Source organism: Triticum dicoccoides, chromosome 2B (genome assembly GCF_002162155.2).
Source record: "Triticum dicoccoides isolate Atlit2015 ecotype Zavitan chromosome 2B, WEW_v2.0, whole genome shotgun sequence".
NCBI lineage: Eukaryota > Viridiplantae > Streptophyta > Magnoliopsida > Poales > Poaceae > Triticum > Triticum dicoccoides.
This window is the reverse complement of record NC_041383.1, coordinates 748,559,905-748,585,062: the sequence shown is the minus strand read 5'-3', so window position 1 is coordinate 748,585,062 and position 25,158 is coordinate 748,559,905. Positions and strand designations below refer to the sequence as shown.

The 25,158-nt window shown below is 42.9% G+C and overlaps 2 protein-coding genes, 1 non-coding gene and 1 pseudogene across 3 annotated transcripts; 3 read left to right on the top strand and 1 right to left on the bottom strand.

The window, feature by feature from the left end:
• The first annotated feature begins 5,992 nt into the window (after positions 1–5,992).
• Positions 5,993–7,371, top strand: LOC119368580 (peroxidase 2-like). The gene is made up of 3 exons (XM_037633800.1): positions 5,993–6,277; positions 6,362–6,544; positions 6,635–7,371. The coding sequence occupies exons 1-3, from the start codon at positions 6,053–6,055 to the stop codon at positions 7,202–7,204; spliced, it is 978 nt and encodes a 325-aa protein (XP_037489697.1). The 5' UTR covers positions 5,993–6,052; the 3' UTR covers positions 7,205–7,371.
• A 343-nt stretch (positions 7,372–7,714) lies between these two features.
• On the top strand, positions 7,715–7,910 carry LOC119266139. The gene has a single exon (XR_005131878.1). It is a non-coding gene; the product is annotated as a U2 spliceosomal RNA (small nuclear RNA).
• A 3,811-nt stretch (positions 7,911–11,721) lies between these two features.
• Positions 11,722–11,876, top strand: LOC119266138 (annotated as a pseudogene).
• Positions 11,877–12,853: 977 nt separating this feature from the next.
• LOC119361315 (wall-associated receptor kinase 2-like) lies at positions 12,854–23,873 on the bottom strand. Its single transcript, XM_037626587.1, has 3 exons — positions 22,886–23,873; positions 14,489–14,596; positions 12,854–14,055 (listed from the first exon to the last, which is right to left on the bottom strand). The coding sequence occupies exons 1-3, from the start codon at positions 23,871–23,873 to the stop codon at positions 12,854–12,856; spliced, it is 2,298 nt and encodes a 765-aa protein (XP_037482484.1).
• Between the last annotated feature and the right edge of the window lie 1,285 nt (positions 23,874–25,158).

The following is a 25,158-nucleotide window of genomic DNA, read 5'->3' as shown; positions in this document are numbered from 1 at the left end:
GATCATATACCGGAGCTTGTCGTGATCATGCACGCGCCACTAGCGTTGGCATGCACGACGACGTTGATAGCTGTGGTGGAGCTAAACCTCGTGTTGTTTAACTCTTGGAGCAGTATTACTAAAAAGGCCAAAAAGTTTGGCGAGCGGAGCATGTGTGCCACGGCAGACATCGGCGTGATCCGTGCTAGGACAGCCCTAGGTCAAGACCTTTCAACCGCCCAATCCTTCTTTGAAACTGTCCAATCCAATAGTATATTTTTTCAAAAGGGGTGCCTAATCCAAAATTTGATCACAAAAGCTTTGCTATTCAACTTGGTGTGATTCCACCGATTGACAATGCAAATAATTAAATCACAAAAGGTGGGGTGGAAGTGGAACAAACTAATAATATGGAAAACATACCGTTTGTATCCAGGCAACAAGATCCAACTTTTTCCGCGCATGGTGGACAAGTGAAGACTGAAGAATCGAATATAAAGAAACAACATTGACGAATGCAACAAGCAGGCCAGATAAAGCCACGAAGTTTGGGAGATCCGCAACCATATATATGCGTCCATTCACGGATTCTAAAGCCAAATTAAGTACGTACATGCTTTTCTTTGCTTAGAGTAAAAGTTCCACATCACTGCATAGAGTAGTAGTGCAGCTTAAGGCACACATGCTGCCGGCCAAATTTTTTGACCTTGGTCAGGCTAGCTGGGTGTGGACAGCTGTGACGCTATTCACACCTGAAGTTGAGACTAAAGGGAGGTTTAGGTCCCTACAAATTGTATCATAATCTCCCTGCAAAAAATATTTGTGTCACAATCTACCTAGGGGCAAACACAACATGAATGTTCCATAATAAATGCTAAATGACAAAATAAAATGTAACATGGCGCAATCCGTAGATACACCTCCTCCCTCTCTTCCTCCGCGTTTCAAGTGCAGAATAGTGGATAAATGCAACTAAACTGGACACTTGGTTGGTCACAGTGTTACTAGTCTATATTACTACCTGCTTAGTACATATGTGTGGTAACATGCAAGCCTTCATTTATTTAGATGCAGACTCATTTTGCCTTGGGGTGTGTTACGTTACGGTAACATATTATGTTACCACAAGCATCTCTCTCCTTATTAACTACATGTCACAGCAAATTTATCTTGAGATGTGTTATGTTACTAACTAAGTTACTCTCACTATGACTAGCATCACACACCTAAAAAGTTAACATCGATGCATAATGGCACATACAAATACAAATTCATGTACTTCAAATAGTCAAAGGTGAGTGCTATTTTTTGCGCTAGAGGGTGTGACTTGATTTTTTGGGGGTTAAAATTCAAATTCATAAAGGGAGGGGGGGTGTTAAGATATAGTGACCTAGCTAGATACTACTGCACTCTAGGTCTTTCACTAAAATATTTATTTGAGGGGTTGAACAATATATATACAGCAGAAAAATAATCATGTCATAATTATACATTGCTTACATAGAATGGGAAACTTGTGATACTCTTTTCTTTCTGTAGATCAATGTGAGCCTCCCCACTAAACTTTCCATAAATGTAAGCATGCGAGATCATGGTGTTTCTAATTGAAATTTTTCTTTATACCTTGATTTCCACCTAACATAGGCAAAAAAATACAAAAAAGTGTGAAAATATACACTATAAATTTGGTAATTCAAACTCCAAACTCTACAATGTGTTGAAAATATTCAGGAGTAATAGAATTCATTAACAAATACATTTTTTTAGTTTTAAGATTTCAACCTAGTGGCTTAAGTACCAAGCTGCTCGACATCAAACTTACTAAATAAATAATAATACATGCAAGAGAACATGATAATCCAAAATTACTATGGATCAATCAAACAAATAATTGAAAAAGAAAAACTAAACAAAATTATTGCGTAATATTTAAGACGTAGTAGTTATTTGTGAATTGATAGGAGTGAAATGAAAAAAAAACACTGCACTTTGTCAGTAGATTTTTGGTTAAATATTTATTCTATTTTCTATAAAATATATTAAGATGACTAAACGACCAATTAGAACTTGCACAAAATAACATGTATCATTTTATTGCCATGTCATTTAGTGAGAAATTGATTTTAATTTAACAAGTGAGAGCACACATATAATTTAATTAATAAAAGAAATAATGTTCTCTCTTTAAACAATTCATGAGTCATAACCTCAATATTCATACATACAAACCTTTTTTATATTGTATATGGTGCATGGAATTATATTTATTTTTTATACATAAAGTTTTGCAAGTATATCTCAAGTAGTATCCCCCCCCCCCTCGCAAGGTGATTAGGACAAAGTCCTCCTTCCCTTGATCTTCATCTTTGAACCAGTGGATTCGCCTACCTCTACCTGCCGCTCTGGCGACCAGTGGCGGGGAGGGGAATCCTGGTGCCTCGACTCTGACTAGTAGATGGAATATGATTTTAGTCCTCGCAAGAGCAGTGCTGGGGCAGATGGTGAGGCTTCATGAGTCAGTCTTTCGCGTTCTGATCCTCCTCCACTTCGTTCTTCGGGACGGATTAGACGAAGCTTCGGTGTAGCTTACTGCCGTCTCCTCAGGCAGTGAGGTTAGGGTTACTCGACATGCGTGCATGACAGTGAGATTTGGTTTAGGTTGTTCATATCAGTTCAAGAGTTCAACAACGACGACTGCGGCTCCGGGGCACGCCCAAAGATTTCCCGGCTGTCATTCGCAAGGTCAGGTCGGCTTCGGTATAGGAGAGGTGATAGCGGCACGTCCATGCCTTGTTCTGACGGAGGCATTGGTCGTTTGGTAGTTCAAAGACATCAGTGGGAGGGGGGATCTGCATATGTAGCTTGCTACATGGGTCCTTGCGCGTCGTCTTAGCGTTGCACTATTGCTAGGGTCTGATGCACCCCAACCAAAGAAAAGCTGAATTGTAGATATTTACTGAAACATCAAATATAATTTTGTAAATAAATATAATCAAAGTTATCACAAATTGTAAATTAATCTTACATTTCGAATCTTGAGTAATTTAGTTTTCTATAGTGACCATTTTAAATTAATTTTATATTAAAATATACTACTAATTTATTCAAGAGTTTTATAACAAAAAACGTGGACCTATTGAGGTCTTGACTCATAGTTATTGGGTTAGAGGCATGTGATTTTTTTCTCTCGTTTCAATGCACATACTCTTTTGCTAATTTATATTAAGGTATACTAATTTATGCAAGAGTTTTCACGTTGCTCAACATCCCAACCGGCATCTCGCAGCCGACTCCAAGCACGATCGGAGCTGCAGGAGGGGTAGTTGCAGCAACGCCAGTGTTGCAGGTTGCCTACGGTCAGTGCTGCAACTACAGAGATCTTGTCGAGGTTGTTTTAGCATACGGTCGGTGTTGCGCCACAAAATCTCGTTGGCGGCTGTAACCTGTGGCGGATGGGTGTTGCAACAACAATCGTATCTCCGGACACACTGCAATATTGCTCGGTGAAATCGCTGGACACGCTGCACTGGAGTGCCTAGCATTGCACGTACTAGTCGCCGGGCCGGACGTCAAAAGTGCATTGCAGGCGCAGAAAATGGATGGATGCAGTGCCGGCCGCCTGACCACTCTGAACCCACACCAACCCACCTAATATCAACTTGCTTAACCGATCAAAAGCTCAGTTCTCTAGCTCATATTATGCCACAATTGTCTAACTAGGATACCGGATCACTGGGTAGTGCACAACTTTGTCTCGGTGAGTTCCAGCCTCAAGACGAAGCAGCATTAGTGCTTAGTTCTTCGGTTGTTCTCTCTAACGTTGAACTGCTTTTTTACCGCCCTTTATACTCCGCTTGACATATTGATCCGGTGCCATCCGATAGGTAACTATGAGCTAGTGAGCCGATGTGCTTCTCCCTAAAGTGAGTCTATATAACAGATTGGTATGTTAATCTTCTAGACTCTTATCCAAAGTTTACCATCATTGATCAAGAGACTTCTACACTAGAGAGTCCAAAGCCATGACGTTGTGTGGATGAGTGTTGAAGGGAGACGACTAATTAACTAATTTCAAGTGGTTTGACTACTCCGGCAACTGGCCTGCTCTTTACAATCATTCACCACTGGAGTATAAACCAGTAGAGCTTGTCATGATCATGCGCGAGCCACTGGCGACGGCATGCGCGACAACCTTCTTTTGTGTTGTTTAACTCTTGGAGCAGTCGCAAAAACAGTAGTAGTACAATAGAGGCAGAAGTTTGGCAAGCACTGTCTGTGTGCCACGCCAGACACCGCCGTGATCAGTGCTAGGACAGCTCTACGTCAAGACTTTTCACCCGCCTAATCCTTTCTTCGAACTGCCTAATCCAATATTTAATCACACAAGCTTTAGCATTAATACTTGTTTTATTCCACAGATGGACGATGCAAGTTGTTAAATTACAAAAGATACGGAAGTGGAACAAATTAATATGAAAAACATACCCTTTTTCTTCCAAAGAACAAGATGGAAATTATTCTACGTCGCAGAGAGGTGAAGAGCCAAGACAAAGAAGCAGCATTGACGACAATGCTGAAAAAAACCACAAAGTTTGGGAGATCCCCATCCATGCATGGATTCCAAAATCCAAATTAAGTATATACCCTTTTCTTTGCTTAGAGTCAAAGTTCACTGTCACTAACAAAGTACTAGTAGTACTGCTTAAGGCAAACATGCCACCGGCCTAATTTGTTGACCTAGGTCAGGTTAGCTAGGTATGGCCAGCTGCGGCGATATTCACACCTGGGCTTAAGAGTAAATGAAGGTTAGTATAATTTGTGAGGTTATTGCTTCATTGATTTTTAGTGTTGTCGCTAAGTCCAACATTAAACTCCATAGTGCGAACCTGACCCACATGGCTACATGTTAATTGTGGCTTTTGGAATCGTGTCCCGAGTTGGAATGCCGATCGATATATTTTTCTTTTCAGCATAAATTTTTTCGATCTGGTAAAAGTGAAATTAGTACTATATGAGTGAAATGAGGCATAAGTATTGTAGACACCGGAGAAAGCAATGGTTTATCCAAACTTCAAGTTGCTGATTCTCTATTGATTTTGATCTGGGACACCAATTAAGCTATTAGGTTGCCCCCGATGTTCAATGTTGGCGTCGTCTCTTAGTTCATCGAATCAGGTGGTTATCTACTCCCGATGTTCAATGTTGGAGTATGTAGCAGATAATGAATGAAGAGATGATGGAACTGTCCCTTATCGTAGATATGGTCTCTATGTAATCATTCAATCAAACTCAAGCAATCTTAATAAAAGTGGAGACAGACATATAAGTGCCACCATTCCTATCTTTTTACCAAGGAAATAGGAATGGTGGCACCGAGAGTGGGGTTTTTATCATGCACATGATATCCACCGTCCGATGTTGTTTAAGGCTCATATTACGTTTCTTGGTTTTGACAATGGTTGTCTCGTGTATAAAATCATGTTTTTGTTACTTTTTTTGTTTTAAAATGTATCATAGCGGTTTGTTGGGTACCAGCAAATCCACACAGAAACAAGTTCACTCATATTCGTTGGTACGCAATGAAACCTTATGATGCATTTTAAAGCAAGAAAAGGTCACTAAAAAAATAGCGCACTATAGCGTTCTGAGCAACGTCTCGCTAAATAAAATTAGGGTAAAATCATTCATTATAGCGTGATATAGCTTCGCTAAATTGAATTTTAAGGACTGCGCTATTTTGTCATACTACCATGCTATTTTTTCCTTAGAAAAACTAACGTAACATAAATTATGCAATACTGCAAAAACAAACAAACATTGCAAAATTCCAGAAAACATAGTATGAATCCCAAAGCAACGAACGACGAATGCATGCACGGTACGGTAGAATATCATTTGGCTGGTGGTGCCACCTCTGTTAATTGGGTACAGCGAGTCAGCAACATAACCGGAAATATCCCCTATAAATACCTCGGTGCACGTAGCTAATTAGCTATCCTAGCCGGCACACACTACATACTCAAGTCAGAAACTTCTCTTGTGTAGTGTACGTAGCTAGCTCTAGGCATCATCAATGTCGATGACATCATCCAAGCATGTCTTCGGTTCCTACGGCATCATGGCGTTGCTCTTCTTCGCCGCGGCTCTTGTTACAGCGGATCTTTCCGCTGAATTCTACGACGAAACCTGCCCCGACGCTCTGGACATCATCGAGGACGCCGTGAGAGCCGCCGTCTCGAAGGAATCCCGCATGGGCGCCTCCCTGCTCCGCCTCCATTTCCACGACTGCTTCGTCAATGCAAGTGTCGTCTTCATACGCTCGTCACCTTCATACGATTTCTCTTTTCGGCAGGACTAACCATTGACCGGTGGACTTGTACAGGGCTGTGACGGGTCGGTGCTGCTCGATGGCGCCACCGGCGAGAAGAATGCGGTGCCTAACAAGAACTCCCTTCGCGGCTTCGAGCTGGTCGACGACATCAAGGCGCAGCTCGAGAAATCATGCGCCAAGGTGGTGTCCTGCGCCGACATCCTCGCCGTCGCCGCTCGCGACTCCGTTGTCGCGGTAAGCAGCACCATACAAGCTTCAGAATTCAGATCAAAACTCAAGACTACGTACTTGCTTAATTCTGTTATGAACTCCGATCAACTGCAGCTGGGCGGGCCAACCTGGGACGTGGAGCTAGGAAGAAGGGACGGGACGACGACGAGCCAGGACGCCGCGAACAGCGACCTCCCGGCGCCGACCTCCGACCTCGGCGCCCTGACCAAGGCATTCTCAACCAAGGGCCTCACCCAGAAGGACATGGTGGCGCTCTCCGGCGCGCACACCATCGGACAGGCCCGGTGCGTCAACTTCCGCGGCCGCCTCTATAACGAGACCGCGCCCAGCCTCGACGCGACGCTCGCCACGTCGCTGAAGCCGAGGTGCCCATCCACGGACGGCACCGGCGACGACAACACCTCGCCGCTGGACCCCTCCACGTCCTACGTGTTCGACAACTTCTACTACAAGAACCTCCTGCGGAACAAGGGCCTGCTGCACTCGGACCAGCAGCTGTTCAGCGGCGGCGGCTCGGCCGACGCGCAGACCACCGCCTACGCATCCGGCATGGGCGCCGGCTTCTTCGACGACTTCCGCGACGCCATGGTGAAGATGGGCGGCATCGGCGTGCTCACCGGGTCGAGCGGGCAGGTCAGGGTGAACTGCAGGAAGGCCAACTGAAGTAGAGTCAACTGTGCCAGGCTTCTCACTATGGTGATCATGTCAACTGTCATGTTGTGTGTGTGAGGATGAGTTCTGCTTCCAACGGTTGCAGTACTACAAATACAATGATAACAAACAAGGAATAATAAGATCACATGAAGCTGCTTGAGTGTGGATGCATCTTACTCGATTTTGTGCACTATATAAGTTTGATGATCTGATTTTTAATTTTCTTCGAGGCGAATCAGATCTTTCAATTAGTGTGCTGAAAGTTCGAAGAATTTGCCAACGAGCTGGGCCTAATTTGTGCCGCGCTACACGTTACGGAATTGGGCGGTCTGTCAAAAACTCAAAACTCAAAGTGGAAGCACGGCCCTGTCGACTTGCCTAGCACATAGGATACGGCCAACTCCTGGTAGTTTCTAAAATATAGTGTCTTAAGTTCTGATTAGTACCACATTGCCTGGATATGAAAGAAGAGTCGGTGGGGAAGGATACAAAAGAAGGAGCAAGCCTTCACGACAAGTCATACCTTTCTCGGTCTTTTGGCTATGATCAAATGTAGTACCTGTTTTTATCAATTTAATATCTCACTAGACAATTGCCCGTGCGTTGCAACGGGAGTATAAACATTCTAGTAGATTAGCCCGTGACGGCGCGTTCATTATTATATTGACGCGCTAAAATATTAGCAAATTTTTGTATGCAATCGCCATGATTTATCTGTCATTTTATTGTTAAGCACTTATTTGATATAAATTTAATGACTTACCAAAAAAATATGTTTTTATTTTGGTAAGTCAATAAAACATGATACAATTGGTTCTATTTTAGGGAGGATGGATGGGAGAAAAATCAGAGATGAGAGAAAAAAATAAAAGAGGAGATAGAAAGAGTGGAGATGGAAAGAGCGGAACATATACAAGGAAGGTTGGACGAAAAAGAGGTGAAGTGGGAAACTTATGTTCTTTTTCAGTAGTAGTAGAGATTGATGTGCTAAAATCTTAGCAAGTTTTCTTTATGCAATCGCCATGATTTACCTACCATTTTAGTGTAAGCACTTATTTGGTAAGAATTTAATGACTTACCAAATAAAATATGTTTTTATTTCGGTAAGTGAAAGAACATGCGGTGCCCCATGTTTGGTTTTGGTAATTGATGACAATCTCTATGGATTAATGGTTGCCTTGAGTTATATTTGAAGGGTTTGTCCATAGGCTTTTCTTGGAGTCCATTTGTTGGTTTCAAGGAGAGTTTGTGATGACCAAGGTGCTATTAAGGAATTATCCAAAGATTGGTCTTATGAGTATTGAGCTTATAGCAAGCGTGACTTGAAGAAGAAGAGTGTGTGATCATTCATGTTCACCTTCAAGACATCGTCCGAATGAAGAGAGTTGGAAAGATTCAAGGTTGATCAAGACTAAGTCAAAGAATGAATCAAGTTGATCAACACACAAAGCATAGAAGATGTACTGAGAGAGATCAAGTGATCCCATGGTATGGTAAGCATGGTCAATTACGCTTTGTGTACTAACCCATGGTCTTCGTGAGAGTTCTTTGTGGGGTTAGGTTGCGGTGTGCAAGTACAAGTAGGATCATCACGAAGAGATCATATGCTTGAAGCTTGCCGTCCATTGTGGCGACAATGGACTTGTGAAGATGTGCAGAAGAGTGGCTCACCCATAGTGGAGTATGGGGGAGCAATCTACTAGTCTTCATCGAGCCAACGCAATCAAGAAAGGTGGTCCATCTTGAGGAGGAGAAGATCGTCATCATCTAGCTCAAGTGGATCATGTGCAAGGCAAAGGTTTGCCCTTGATAGGTTTTCTATTTTACCGGTCTCACGGTAGTTGTGGGAGACCGGGTTATAGGATCGATTGCCGTACTATCAAGGGGGGCTCTCGATGAGTTGCTTGATCGTATCGTCGTAGAGAGATCAAACCATTGCATACTTGCATCATCTTTACTGGTTCTTATTTGGTTCTTCTCCTTGTGAGATTTGGAGCTTTTGGTCATGTTCATGACAAGCTCGAGTTCATCGAAAACGGAGTTCACGTGCATCTTCTATGATGTTTTCGATGTTGGAGGGTATGCCGGTTCTTCTCTGTTGGAGGTGTCACTCCTTTGTTTGCTAAGCATGATGTTGGAGGGTAGCTGTTTTGATGCTACTCGTTGTCTTGTTTCAAACAAGCTTGAGTTTGCTCAATTCGGAGCTCATTTGCAGAAGTTATGGCAGTTCTGGTTTCCTTGGAGTATTCTTTGTTTTCGCGGTAGTGGCTTAAGGGTGGCGCCAGCGGTAGTACCGCGGTCCACAGCGGTAGTACCGCCGAAGCACTCAAGCGGTAGTACCGCTCCCAGAGCGGTAGTACCGCTCCCCGAGCGGTAGTACCGCTTGTGGTCTTCGGCCGTAGTACCGCAGTGGTTCCGAGCTACTACCGCCTCGATTCGAGACTGATGTTTTTCGTGTCGGGTTTTGCGGTACTAGGAGCGGTAGTAGTGGCGGTAGTACCGCCCCAAGCGGTAGTACCGCTCTTACTCCCGCGGTAGTACCGCTCTTGGGCCAGGGCACTGTCTTCCTCGTCAGCGCGGTAGTACCGCCCTGCCCTAGCAGTAGTACCGCTCTGTGCGGGGATGTACAGTGGGGTAACGGTTGGATTTTCCACCTCCTATAAAAGGGGGTCTTCTTCCCCAATGAAATCTATCCTTTTAGCTCGTGTTCTTTATCCATTGTTGACCTTCTTCGAGCTTGCTTACTCTCAATCCCTCCATGGATTCTTGCTAGCTTTTGAGGGAAAAGAGAGAGGAGATCTAAATCCACATTTTCACCAATCACTTTCTCCTCTATGTGAGGGGAACCCCTTGGATCTTGATCTTGGAGTTCTTGGTGTTCTCCTTCTTGTTCTTCCTCTCATTTTCCTCCCTAGCATTAGTTGCTTCGGTGGGATTTGAGAGAGAAGGATTTGGGCACTCCGTGTGCCCTAGCCATTGCATTTGGTGCATCGGTTTGAGTTCTCCACGTGATACGTGGAAGTTACAAGTTGAGAAGCTTATTACTCTTGGGTGCTTGGTGCCCTTGAGCTTGTTCTTCTTGGTGCTTGGGCGCCCTAGACGGTTGGTGGTGTTCGGAGCTCAATCATTGTGGTGTAAAGCTCTGGGCAAGTGTCGGGGTCTCTAATTAGGTTGTGGAGATCGCCCCGAGCAATTTGACGGGTACCGGTGACCGCCCCCAAGGGTTGCCAAAGTGTACGGGTTCGGTGACCGCCCCCAAGGGTCGCCATTTGTACGGGTTCGGTGACCGCCCTCAAGGGTCCCTTAGTGGAATCACGACATCTTGCATTGTGCGAGGGCGTGAGGAGATTACGGTGGCCCTAGTGGCTTCTTGGGGAGCATTGTGCCTCCACACCGCACCAAACGGAGATTAGCATCCGCAAGGGTGTGAACTTCGGGATACATCGTCGTCTCCGCGTGCCTCGGTTATCTCTCACCCGAGCCCCTTTACTTATGAACTTTACTTTGTGATAGCCATATTGTTCTTTGTCATATATCTTGCTATCACATAGTTGCTTATCTTGCTTAGCATAAGTTGTTGGTGCACATAGGTGAGCCTAGTTGTTGTAGGTTTTGTGCTTGACAAATTAACCGCTAGGTTTATTCCGCATTTGTTCAAGCCTAAACCGTAATTATTTTAAAGCGCCTATTCACCCCCCTCCCCCCCTCTAGGCGACATCCTCGATCTTTCAGTAAGTTAATAAAAAATGAAACAATTGATCCTATTTTAGGTAGAATGGATGGGAGAAAAATCATAGATGTAAGGAAAAGGTCAAAGAGGAGAAGGAAAGAGTGGACGAAAAAAAGGTGAAATGGGAACTTTATGTTCTTTTTAAGTAGTAGAGAGTAGAGATATAGATGGAGAAGAGATTATGAAGAAATTGATGCACAGAGTTGGAGGTGCCTTTACACGGGTTTCAACTTTAGATATTTCCAAATTTCGGGTGTGGACATGTTTGTATGCCTTTTATTTTTTACTTTATCTTTAATATGTATATGGTGTGCAACATCTTCTCCTTTATTAGTCCCATTTTAATTAGGTGTCAATTGACGGGCATGACAGTCCGGAATTTCATTTAATGGAGGCATGCATGTCCCTCCTTTAATTTCGGCATTTGATTTTTTGTTTCCCAGAATCCTGGATAATCAAAGCCCACGATAATTATTAGGGAATCAATTAGCGCCATGACAACCCACAATTCCATTGAATGGAGGCTCCTTTATTTCTGGCAATTGAATCCATTTTTTTAATTAGAGCCAACCTTCTTTTATTGGGGCGCTCATGTCCTCAATTATCGGGTCTTTCTCTTGACATGTGTAGTCAAGGGCACAAAAAGTAGAACATAGCAGGCCCAGTGGCCCATGCAAGGGATAAACAAAAAAATAGAAACAATGCGCAGCCCACACACCAGGAAATATGTATTGCGGGTTGATTTTTAGAATAGCGAGGTACTTTTTTGCAAAATGTCACGACGGACTAAGAATACATATTTGCTTTATTATTAGGTAAAGATATGTGGATTTACATGTCCACATAATATTAAATTATTTTTTGGTGGGAGAGGATCCACATGTAGCTTGCTATAGGGATCCACGAGTATCACCCTAGCGGTGCACTACTGCTAGGGCTAGTGCACCCCAACAAAATTAAGGTAAAATTGTTATTATCTCTATAAAAGTTAAATTGTTCTCAAAATAATATTCATTTAGAAATATTTATTAAATCATCAATATTCTTTACGAACATAACTATCATAAATTATTTACTTAATTTTTACACATCCAAACTTGAAATTATAGAAGATTCGTTTAGAGACTTATTAAACTAGGGACAACATGGTGGATGAAGGTTCAGAGAACAGGTAATTAATCGGCTCAATTGGTGAGATTTTAGTGCTCGTTGGTTAGCTAAATTTTCTCTTTCAAATTTTCCACACCTGGATGGAGTGGTGATGTTGTCCATTTTTAAAATACTTTTCGAATTGGATGTACTAATTCATGCCCTATGCAAACATAATATCTCCAACTATTTTGACCTGTAAGCATTTGTAACCAAAATTGATGCCCTTTTAAAACTAAATCTAAAATTAGTACATATATTAAATACAAATGGCATTCTCTCTTTATGATTTACATGTTTTTTGTTAGGTTTGTCAATCAAAACGTCGTGATATTATCTCAATGAGGCTGGTCACGTTTGATGTTGACCATGTATATTGTGTGTGCCCGGTGTATTTCTAGCTAAGTTAATACAAGTATTTCGACAAAGCGTCAACGTAAATTTTTGCAATAAAGCATTGTCTTTTCATTTTCAGTGGTATGAGGTAACATGCATGTTGCTAATTTGGTGCTTGAATGGGAACTATTTACAGTGTGTACATTCCTGGACCTGTCAACATATTTTTATTGCAAACTTCTAATATTCAGTGAGACAAACTATATGTTACGTATAAATTGCAGATGAATTAACTTTATTTACTTTCACATATTTGGTTCTACATCACCTACTAGCATAGGCAATACACATATGGTTATAGGCTTATAGCACATAACATACATTCCACATTATGGTACCATAACTCTTAATAATAACTACAACAATTTGCCTTGCAAGCAAACTCATCTTGGAATTTCCAATGAATGGATGAACTCCTTTTCCAAGCTATATACTCTAGTTCCTTCGCCACCATTGTTCCCCTTCCATGGCTGGTCTTTCAGAGGACTCTGGCTCACTCTTATTGTCTGAGAATTGTGATGGATATTTGAGCTCTGCACATCTTCAAGTATTGTTTCAACTTCCCTCATTGTAGGTCTTTCTTCCCCTTTTAAGCTTAAGCATGCATGTGCAAGTCTTGCAACCACCTCAACATCTTCAACTACTCCTTCAAGAACAATTTGTGTATCTAGAAAAGCTAACAGACGATTGTCTCTCATTAGTGATACAAAGTGTGATGCTAGGCTTGTGGCTTCCGATGAATGAGAAGAAAAAACCAGTGTAACCCCCGTTAGTAGCTCTGCTAAGATGACACCAAAGCTATAAACATCACTCTTCTCCGTTAGTCGACTAGTGTAGTAGTATTCAGGATCAAGGTAACCATAGGTTCCTTGGACGACTGTAAGTATTCCTGTTTCATCTATTGCAATTGACCTCGAAGCTCCAAAATCCGATACTTTTGCTGTTAAAGTATCAGTAAGTAGTATATTGGCAGATTTGATATCTCTATGGTATACTGATATGGAAGCAGCTGAGTGTAGATATGAAATAGCCTTGGCAGTTTCCAATGCAATCCTCAATCGATCTTTCCATGATAAATGGTTCTCAAGTTGGCCATGGAGATAAGACGAGAGAGTTCCATTTGATATGAACTCATAAACTAGTAGAGGAACTTCTGTCTCGAGGCAGCAACCAAAGAGCTTCACCACATTCCTATGGTTTGTCTGTGAAAGTATGACAACCTCATTTATAAACTCGTCAATTTCCCTCTGCACGACATTTTTGGCCTTCTTGATGGCCACGACACGTTGATCAGATAAGATGCCTTTATACACCGTGCCATGCCCACCGCCACCAAGGATCCGACTATGGTCAAATTTGTTGGTTGCTTGCTCTAGCTCGTGTAAGCTGAAAATCTTCGTCTTTTCGGCTATATCTTTGTTTGAAGAGATCAACTGTTGCAGAAGCAATCCATGGTTTTTCCTAAAGAACTTTTGTCTAAACTTCTTGGCTCTTCGTTTCTTGAGTTTTTTCATGACTTGGGAAACACCTAGGAGTGAAAACAGTAGGCCAAAACCAACAGCAATTGCTGTTATGGTAAATGGACCTGCAGAAAACAAACGTAAGATTGAGAACAATATTTGTTGTGTTCACTTCAAGAAGTCAAGCTACTACATTAAATCTATTTCAGACTTCTCAAATATTCCATGAAAAAGTTTTCTTGTAATAAGAATATCTACTAGACCATTGATATTGGAAGTACTTTACACGCGTTTTTTTATTTCCTTTGTTATCCATGTCTGAATGATCTACAATACTACTAATGCTTTGAGTTAGCATTAGAGATAATTATAACTGAAGGATCAAGCAGGTAGGTCCTAGCAGTAGTAGTATTAAAAAAATCAAACTTTCTAGCAATACTTATCAGTATTTTATTTCAGGGAGAAAAATCTAAACTCACAATAATTGATGAACAAAACATGAAATTTTCTCTTTGCACTTATCACCAACGAAGCCCTGTATTTAGTGTTTTTTTGTACCTGCTAAGTTAATGATGCTTTTCTTTGCTGAGCATCGGTATGTCCCTTGCATATTGATACAGGTACCATTGCAGGGATAAACTTCTGGTTGTAGGCACTCGTTGATATCTGAAGGGAAAAATACACTGTTGGAACGTAGGAGGCTTTATATATCAAATGGAAAAATAAACTAAGATAGGACACATATGTTCTCTTGTAACGATATAACTACTGCAAATATGTAAGGAACTACCTACTAACACATAACTTGGCACCCATCAGTAATATATGGGTTGCCCTCGTATCCTAGAGAACAGCTATACCATCCTTTTTTTATAATCTCCGAAAAAGTAATAGCAATCATTTTCAAGCTTAAACATCCAAATTTAGAAGATTTTGGCATGACAAACGATGTCGACATGTCCTCATTGCCAATTAATCCAACCACTCCAACATTGCCTGTACACTCAACCTGGCGAGGGAAAACATCCAAATTTAGAAGATTCAACGCAACCGCCAAAATTCATCAATTCCATTTAATGAAACTTGATGAGGCATGCACCATTAGTTGCGCCTATTCTAGATCAGATGACACTCCCATTTAATTTTGTTTTCGGCAAGTGACTAGGCAAATTTCCTGTATTTCCCCTCCCAACTCCGGCGAGGCTGCATCGTCAACATATTTTCTCTATTCCTACCCGACCAGGCAATGAATCTTTGATTGTACGGCGCCAATGCATCATTGGTGTTCCGAACAAAATCCTTGAAGCGCTTCAGTTAGTGAGGATTTCCGCCGCTGCTGCCGAGTTCTATAGCGGGGCATTTGGCCTGGAAACGCGGTCTAATACGGGCAGGGCGTTCAACAAAATGCCATGAAAATGGTCTAATTCACGGCGTTTATGCTAATTCGCCTATGTATGTAGAACTAAACTATGGCATTTTGAAATTTCGCTGCCGATGCACCTGGGTTTCGAGGCGATTCCCCAAAACACCCCAAATACTCTGCCCTTGTGAGGCGATTTCCCAAAATGTCTCAAGACAACAAGTAATAAGGCGTTTTAGAAAATGCCTCTACCATAACGCCTCGGATCAACTGACGTGTTCTAGTGGATCGTTGGAAAGAAGTGACCGACCCTGGTCTCGGCGGGGACTCTCTTGAGCATTTTGTCAAACAGCTCATCTTTACATCAAGTCGCTAACCATTTGCTCGTGGTTCACCATTGGTTAAGCCCCCGGGAAGAAGTTAAAACAAGGTTGCCTCCCTCCGAGTGCACGAACCTCTATAGAGGTGCGCCGCCTGCCAGACGTTTGAGTGCCCACACCCTTCTCCCGCGCTACCAGTCCCCACTCCTGAGGCGCCTTGCCGCCAACCAGGCCCTAAGCGGTAATCTATCGGACCCGTGGTGTTTTCTGGTCGTATTACATGAGCCATCACACCTCTGCTTTTTTAGCACACACACCTATACTTAAGACATGTATAATGGTGCTATCTTGGATGTGCCATATAGGATAAATGCTGAGATGGAGGAGAGAGAATCTGTAAGAAATGACTTGCCTTTCTTATGTCTCACCATGTTTTTAGGAATATCTAGTAATCTTAAAGAAGGCTAAGATATAACTCATTGTAGACATGTTTTATTGTCATCTCTAAATTACATGCAAGGTTTAAGATAAGACTATCTTATCAACAATTGTACATGCCTTTACCATTTCGGTTGGTTAAGAGGCCACAACCCATTTACTTAATCGAGAATGGAATTCAGATGACCTAAAAGCCTAGCCTACTTAAGTTAAAATGTTTTAAAAATATTAGAAATTTCTACAAAGAGGGGCAATCACCAGCGTAATCATTAATTAAGAAGTACTTATCGCAAAGATCACTCATGTATCCCAGTTGCGACAAGTGGCGCACTGCATATGCGCCATTTGTCACAGCCTGGAGTTTTTCCTTTTTCGTAGATTCATTTATTCAAAATGTTTTATCTTAAACTGTGCATCCAAATCTCGAACCATTTTCACCGTTGGATTCCCCGCGCTGATACCTTCAAAATTAGATCTCATGTTGATAGGTTAGAATGAACTTTATTCACAAAAAAAACTAGGCGAATAAATGCTTATTTTTTTACTTTCCGAAGAGGCACAACTATGTCTCTCGCAGAAGCAAATCTGTGCCTCCACGAGAAAAAAATTCTGAGTCTCTCGAGGAAGGAAAAAGTTGAAAATAGTTTTTTTTCCTTTTCCCAGATGCACGACAAAGCAAATCCCTGCCTCCATGAAAAGTAAACCTATGCCTCTCGCAAAAAAAAACACATTTTTTCATGCAAAAAAATTGAGTGTTTCCTAAACCTAAAATAACCGGAGGGAAAATGAAAAGCTGAAAAAACATCTAAAAGCCAAAACCGCGTACAGAAAAAAAAATCCAAAGGAAGCACACAGAGCACGACACATGGCGGCAACTAAGAACGCACCAATTGACGCGCTCCCAACCCACTAAAAGTGACCCTTGCGGAGGCTCCCGAAGGAGAGCACTCGCTGATTAGTTCCTCCTGATCACCAAGGGCCTCCTATTGGGTCAAATAGGAGGGCTGCTGCACAGCGAGCCCTCGATTGGGCCGACACATTTGATAGTAGCGACAAAGCTACTGTACAATAATTCTTTTTTTCCTGTTTGTTTTGTTTTCTAGTGTGGTTTTCCTGATTGGTTTGGTTTTTAATCAATTTTCTAATTTTGTTCTTTAAAAACACATATGTTTTTCAATATTTCTGAAAGTAAAGATATTTCACAAAAAGCACGAAAAAAGTTAAAACTCTTTTGAACATATATTGTAAAACATGAACATTTTCAATATTTTTTAACATTTTATGATTTTATAAATGTGATCAGTCTTTAAACACAATTTTCAAAAAGGTAAATTTTTTGAAAGCATAAATTTTGTGAAAACGTGATTTACTTTTTAAATTCAGAAACATTTTGTAAAATTCCAAACATCTTTTGAAATGTTTTGAACAACTTTTAAAATTTTATTTTTTTGTACTTTATGACATTCTTATAGAAGGAATTAAAAAAATCAAGAGAAGGAAGAAAACCGAAAAAGAAAACAACAAAAATAGAAAAGGGAAAAATCAGACTGAAAAAATCTATAACATTGTGTACACTAGCTACTGCTAAATGGGCCAGACCAGTCTGCTCATTCGTTTGATTCCCCCTATGCAATTTCTCAATACAATTTTGCAGAGAGCGACAGATAGGATGCGCTAGGGCCCTTCTAAAAAAAATGATATGCTAGGGTGGGCGCGGGTGCAGTTTTGGGAACAAAGTGCAAATTATAGTAACCTTCGAATCAACGGTTTTCAACTTGGAATACTACCATAAAAATATACTATGTCTTTCTTTTGAGCAAATATAAAGTCTGTTGTTATGTTCAGCCCCAACCCTTGTGATACTGTCAGAAATCCTATTGTGAGTACGTTGGGAATACTTAAAAAAATTGGAATGAGAAATACCTAGGCCAGCATGTCCATGTGGGTCGCTCTAAAAGGAGGGCTTTCAACTATATCAAACGCAACATGTGTGGCTGTGTGTATGGTTGGCAGGGGAAACTTCTTGCTAAGGAGAGTAAGGACGCTTTGGTGAAGGCCGTGAAACAAGCCATTCCCACATTTGCTATGTCGTGCTTCGACCTAACAAAAACATTTTGTGCAGAAGAAAACACTCTCCTTGGTAAGTTTTGGTGGAGCCAACAAGACAAGCAAAATGCAATGCATTGGATTAGCCGGGGAAGTTATAGCAACACAAGGAGATGGGTGAATTGGGATTTCGGGATATTCATATGTTTAACTTGGCCATGTTGTCGAGGCAACGATGGAGGCTCCTTCAAAATCCAACCAGCCTGTGTGCAAGAGTTTCGAAGGCTTGATACTTTCCCCATTGTAGTGTTGTTGAGGCTGAAGCTCGCGATGGCATTTCTTACTCATGGCGAAACATTCTGAATGGGCTGGATCTGTGAAGCAAGGTTACATATGGAGAATTGGCGGCGACACAAGAGTGAACATCTGGTTGGACCCGTGGATACCAAGACCCTGGTCAAGACGGGTAATGAAACCTAAAGGAACCAGCTTGCTAACTCATGTTTTCGAACTGATATGCCCAATTACAAGCGGCTGGGATGAACGCCTTGTCAAGGATACTTTATGTGCAAAAGACGCTCGCCATGTACTAAGCATCCCGCTGAGGGAGGGGTGGATGACTTCATAACGTGGCTTTTTGATAGCAAGGGTAACCACTCGATGAAGAGTGCCTACAAACTTCAGGTCGAGTTAACTAAACATGAAAAGAACGGAGCACCGAGTTCAAGCTCTTCTGGAGCCGGCCAACTAGAAAGAACCGAAGATCTGACTTGGAAGCGCATATGGAAGCTACCGTGCCCGCCGAAATTCTAGATGCTTGTATGGAGAATCAGGCATGAGTACCTGGCCCTATGTGCTAACCTAGTGAGAAGGACTATACCACAAGAGAAATCAAGTTGTTTCCTAGGTGGCGGAGGAGAGGAGGATGGCGGGCACCTCTTTATAAAATGCAAGTGGGTTAAAGAAGTGTGGCGGCAGCTGGGCTTGGAGCTCGAACGTAGCCAACTCGAATGCATCAAGGGCATGCATGCAATGCTAGACGCTTTGTGGGGATTAGATGATAAGAAATGGGTCCTCATTATTACCCTCTGGTGTGCAGTGGTGGAACCAGAGAAAAAAAGTACGTGAAGGTGAGCTGCCAGTGCAAGTGCCAGAACTAGTTAGACACATCCGATGCAATGCATTGGAGTACGAGGAAGACTTTACACCGCCGAAGAGGAAGCTACCCTCTAGGGCATGGAAGCCGCCCGGTACAGAGATGCTCAAGTTCAGCCTCGACGGAGCTTTCGTCCCTGGCAGTTCAAATGGCGGATGGGGTGTGATCGCTCGTGATAGCACTGGACAAGTAATAGTTGCTCGAGTTGGACGCTAGGATCACAACCATGACGCCTTAGGTGTGGAGGTCAATGCGAGGCGACAAAAGTGACGATAGCGGTTGAGCTTGGAGCCACCCGGGTTGCTTTTGAAAGGGATTCACAGTTGCTTGTGGATGCTATTAATATCCGCACAGCGATCATTGAAGACCTCAAACATCAGCTCAAGATGTGATTTTTCAAAACATAGCGTGAGCGCATATAGGCGCACAATGTACTCAGCAGCACATGAACTAGGCAGGATAGGTCGAATATGTTTACCTAATAATTGTATGGAGTGGAACTCTAGTGTACCACCCACTGTGGCTGTTTTGTGTCTCGGGTGATATGCCCGAGCACTGTCAATAACTACTCATTTCTGAAAGACTTCAAATTCAAATATCCAAGGCATTACAATACATGTTATGACCATGATTCAGTTAAGCAATGCCGATTAACCATAATTACATGATATCATATGATGGTTTCCTGTGCCTAGGGTCTAAAGAAACCGTAGCCATTCGAGGACAACTTGGAAGGTAAGGAAACCACTGGTCAACATTGGAGTATAGTTATGTTTCTTCCATGTTAGATTTGTGTGTGGTTCATGGGAATATGTCAGCAATGGAGTTGAAGTGAAAAAAGTTGAGAGTGAATCCCATTTTTACCCCTAATTTCCTGTTTGTGACAGAATTTACCTTATTTAGCAAAAATCTTAAGTTCTACTTATTTTAAGCAAACTTGCACAACTTTTTACCCCTCTTAATTATTTTTATGATCTGATCAATTGGGCCTACATTTCAGCGCCGTCCGTCAAGCTTTGTCTGCGAGGAGGAGGACCAAACGTCTTTGAGTTCCACCGAGCTTTGTGAAGTTCCTTGAGCGGATCCATGAAGGGATTGATCTCGATCCATGTTCCCATCTCCCATTCTCATTGCTTCTCGCTTTCATTTTTTCATTGCATGTGAAATATGGCAACTCTCTCGGTGGATGGCTCCTTCTCGATGACGGACGATACGTCATGAGCCGGTATGATCCTTAGATGACATGACAAAAGAGTTATCTATACTGCCTACAGGTACTAGTTTCACCGCAATGAGGCATTCGAAACGGAAATCCATGCGATGATGCAAGGTGTGGCTTTGGTTATACAACACCCAGAACTTCTAGTATTTGTGCCATCAAATTCATCAATGGTCTTATCAATCTTTCTAGACATTCATTGGATTAATCTGCATATGGTTAGCTAGCTTGGGAGAATAAGGCCTTGATGGGTGAGTGGGAGTTTAAAACACATAAGCTTCGTTCTGAATAAAATAGAGTAGGAGATTGTTTAGCAAGTTATAGTCGTACCGAATGTTGCACTACTGTATTTGACAACATAGAGGGCCCTGGTGTATCAAGGATCTCTTGCCTCTTGATTGTAAGTCTATAATTTTGGGGGAAAAAATCCTTTTACCCCCCGCAAACAAAAAAATGGGATCAATCTTGATCTGTGATGTTCTCTATCCAATTGATTTTCTTTTCTTTTTCTACTGTGTTAAACAGCAGGAGAATCAAGCCTCTTGATTGGAAATGTGCTCTCTTTCGTATTAGCAATGATTATGGTTGTTCATATTGTGAACATTTACAAGGTATAAAGGGAAGAGCCCTCGATCTTCCCTCGATATGGAAGCTCGTAAGAGGGAGAGGAAGAGGCTCGATCCTCAAGGCCGGTGAGGCTGAGCTAGTGGAGCACATCTGACGGGCTGGTATTTTGTGTGGTTTGTGCTACAAAAAAAGTAAACTAAACGGAAAACACCAAAGTAATTAACCCTTTTACGCGGCTAGCCAAATTGGCGCTAAAACATGGGGATGACTTGTCAAATTAAGAAAAATAGATGGGGTAAAAAATTGCAAAAGTTTGCTTAGATTTAGTAAAAATTAAGAATTTTGGTTGCATGGGGTAAAAGTTGTCACAAACGTGAAACTAGGGCGTAAAATGGAGTTAATAGAAAATTTAAGGTGAAATCATGTAGAATAAAAGTCGAGTGTGTTTATTCTTACTACTCGTAAATACGTGCGTGCAATGCATGTTGATATTACGAAAATAGGAAGGAAATTAATTACTGATTGATATTAGGCAGAATATAAATTATAAATTAATTATGTGAGTATAGTACAACCATTGATATTTGGTATGATATTAATCACACGCTAAACATGTTGAGCACTCACCATTAAGCAATATAGATCGTCGGATTAACATGGTTTGATGGCTGAGATCAATTGGATCTGACTCTTTGGGTCTTTTTAAACCGGTAAGGATATAGATCTAGATTCTATTGTGGCCATCACGGGTGATCGTAGCTGGCGTCGGGAGTCTGGTGTTTTGGTCTCCTGGGATTGTCGGTTCTTCATACGGCAAATTGCCGCCATGTTCTAGATTTTCTTGCCAACGGTTGTGTCTAAGGGCCTCTTTGGTTTGAAAGATTTTTTTTTATAAATTTTGGATGATTTCAATCCCAAGAACCCGTTCCTATTGAAGCCCTTTGGATCATTGGATTGGGTCCTCCAAATTCCCATGTAATCCATTCATATGCATCTCATTTCCTGGGAATTTCAACCATTGGGTGTCCAATGAACCGCAACGAACGGTTTGATTGTCTGTTTCGTTTAACAAGATCTTAGTTCACATATTGGGATGGCTAGATTATGTGGAATTAAAGAAAATAGAGTTAGCCATACTTGTGCACATTTGGCTGATAGATTAAAAATATACTTTTTCCTTTAATATAGTGTGCATTGGTTTTCGCAAAAGTTCAAATTTCCTAAACTTTGATCAAGTTTATAGATAAGACGATTTATATAATATGAAAATATATGTCATGATGAATCTAATGGTGTTGTTTTCGTATTCTGGATGTTAATAAGTTCTCCACAAATTTGGTCAAAGTTTACAAGGTTTCATTTGAAAATCTAATACGCACCATATTTCAGACATATATGGAGTATGAAATTATACAAGAACCTTGTTCTTTTCCTGAATCTGTCAAACAGTGGCGGACCTAGGCTTGACCACAGGGGTGCCAACAACCTTATCTCTCACAATAGAAATGCCATGCATATAACCCTAAAACATTGTCAGTGTCATTCTAACCCTATAATACACACATGATTAGACTAACCAGTGTGAGATAAAAAAATAGTTTTGCATTTTTTGAGGGGGCACGGCACCACTGGATCCACCACTGCTGTCAAACCCATAATATTGGCGTAAATTTTAGTTTTATAACTGACCATTATTGTTTCAGTTTTTTTTATCCGATGTTAATTTCTAACTAGTCAGTTAAGTACTACGATATTTTTGTCTTCACTTTTTTATTTATGGGGAAAAAGTACCATGATTTTTTCTTCAGTTTGTAGCATTTACAGTAATATTGGCAGAAAAACAGGGTACCTTGGCATCCATCGGCGATGTAGGGGTTCCCCTCGTAACCTCTTGAGCAGTTGCACCGTGCTCTGATGAAAGCATATCCATTGACGGCATCGACAATGACGCTGTTCACGCTGATGCATCTCTTCCACTCGGAGACACCGGGATCATACAGGAACATATCCTGATCGGCGTCCACGTGGAGCGACCATTCCAACACCGTTGGAACCACCGTCGAATCGACCAGCCTCCGCGGATCGTCGAGGAAGTTCTTCTTCAGCGCGTCCTGCTGGCCCCTGAACCACCTCTGGTCAGCGATGAACGCTGCCGCGTGCACTAGTAGTGGGGAGGCAGCGGCAGCGGCAGGCCGCTGGGCTAGGTCGTTGAGCTGGATGGTGTAGGACGAGAGGCCCCGCGCGACGGGCGTCTGGCAGCAGCCGACGCCGGAGCAGGAGGCGGAGGAGGCGTCCCTCGGCGGCGGCAGCGCGGAGAGGGACACGCAGAGCGCCGCGCAGACGCCGATGCGGTCGCTGGCGGAGTATAACGTGTCGTGCGCCACGAGGTTGGCGAGGAGGTTGCATCCCATGGCGACGAAGCGGTTGTGCCTGGCCGACAACGCCAGGGGCCCGCCGGGCCGCATGCCGGCGGACCACGTGCCGTTGAGCTGCTGGAGGGAGCTCGTGTCGAGAATCCTTGTGCGGATCCGCACCGTGCCGTCCGGCAGCGAGATGCCGACCACCTCCGCGCCATGGTCACCGCCCAGTGACAGCTTCGGTGGATGGCGCGTCTCGTCGCATGTGAGGTCGAAGCCCTGGCGGAAGCAGCCTTCGCGGGTGCCAAATGGGTAAGGGACGGTGATGTCGCCGCAGGTCTCCGGGCAGCCAGGCAAGGCGATCGGAGCGGCCAGTGCTGTCACTAGGAGCTGAAGAAACAGGAGCGACACGACCGCGACAGTGGTGTTCATTGGATTGGTGGCCAGGTACAAGCCAGGGCTAGGCGCGTAGCTAGTCATCTGAGACCTTGTGAGCATTTATACAAGCTGTCCATTTCATGCGATGATTGTAAGCAATCATGGACGAGGTTAATTACGAGGTGACTTGGTGTTTAGATTAGACTCGCAGCTCATTTGGATGCATTTTTTTTCTTTGGAGATGGATGGATGGCACGATCGACGAGATGCTGTTCATAGGATACATTAGCTTGTTTCGAGAGGATATATACACTAATTAATCGTGTCAACCGTCGAATATGTGAACGAAATAAATTGCTCCGCATAGAGTTGACTTGATGTGGTCTTGCCACGTACTAGTATTGTATCTGCGAACCAGGAAGATATTGTGAATTGAGCGTAACTCAGTTGGTTAGATTTTTTGTGGTGGAACCAAGCCATTAGGGTTCAAGTTCTAGACTTGACACATGTGCTTATATTTTTGTTCGAAACAAAGAACCAAAGAGATATTATTATAGTTTATTGAGAAAAGTTTACTTTTGGTCCCTCGGCTATTCGACCTCCCTAACAAGACATCTTGCAGCCTCAACCATTCACACAAGACATCTTTCTTCCCTCGACGAATATGACGTGGTTCCGCATGGGTAAGCACGGCTTTGACTAGTCGTTGCTCTCCCTCCCTCCCTCCTCTCTCTCTCTCTCTCTCTCTCTCTCTGTGTGTGTGTGTGTGTGTAGCCGCTCGAGGGAACATGGTTTCCCCACCGCCGCCACCACAGCTCTACCCGCCCCCCCTCGCCGTCATTGTCGACGCCTGACTCGTGGTTGCAAGGTACTCCTTCCTCTTCCTTCCTCACTTTTTCCTCGTTCATCCGGCTCCTCTTCCCGCACCTTTACATAAGTGCAAGATGTCACTGCAGTCGGTCCGACTCCGAGGGCTTGCATGGAGGGCTCACTCGGTGTGGGGGTGACACACTGCATGTCAGCAGTCCACCTTCCGGTAGGAAGCAGGTAAGGGTGGTTTCGAACGTCGGGTTGGCAGCACTGGACATCAGGTTGCACAACCGGCTCTCCTGCGAGCATCATGGCGGCGGATGTGGCTATTTTCCTTAGTTGTGCAGGTGGCGGGGGTGGTGGCTGGTCCTGTCCAGGTCACTGCTGACGATAGTGGTGTAGCTAAGAACTGGATTTGGAGGTCTTGACTTTGTCATTGCAGGCCTTCCCTCAGGGTGGACTTGGTGGCCTAGGTGCCTTGTTGTGGTGCTTACGAGTTAGCGAGAGAAAGCTCTGTGCTTTGATGTCGATCACGGTGATTCTCGCGGGTGTCACATCCCTCTTTGAGGTCCTCCTC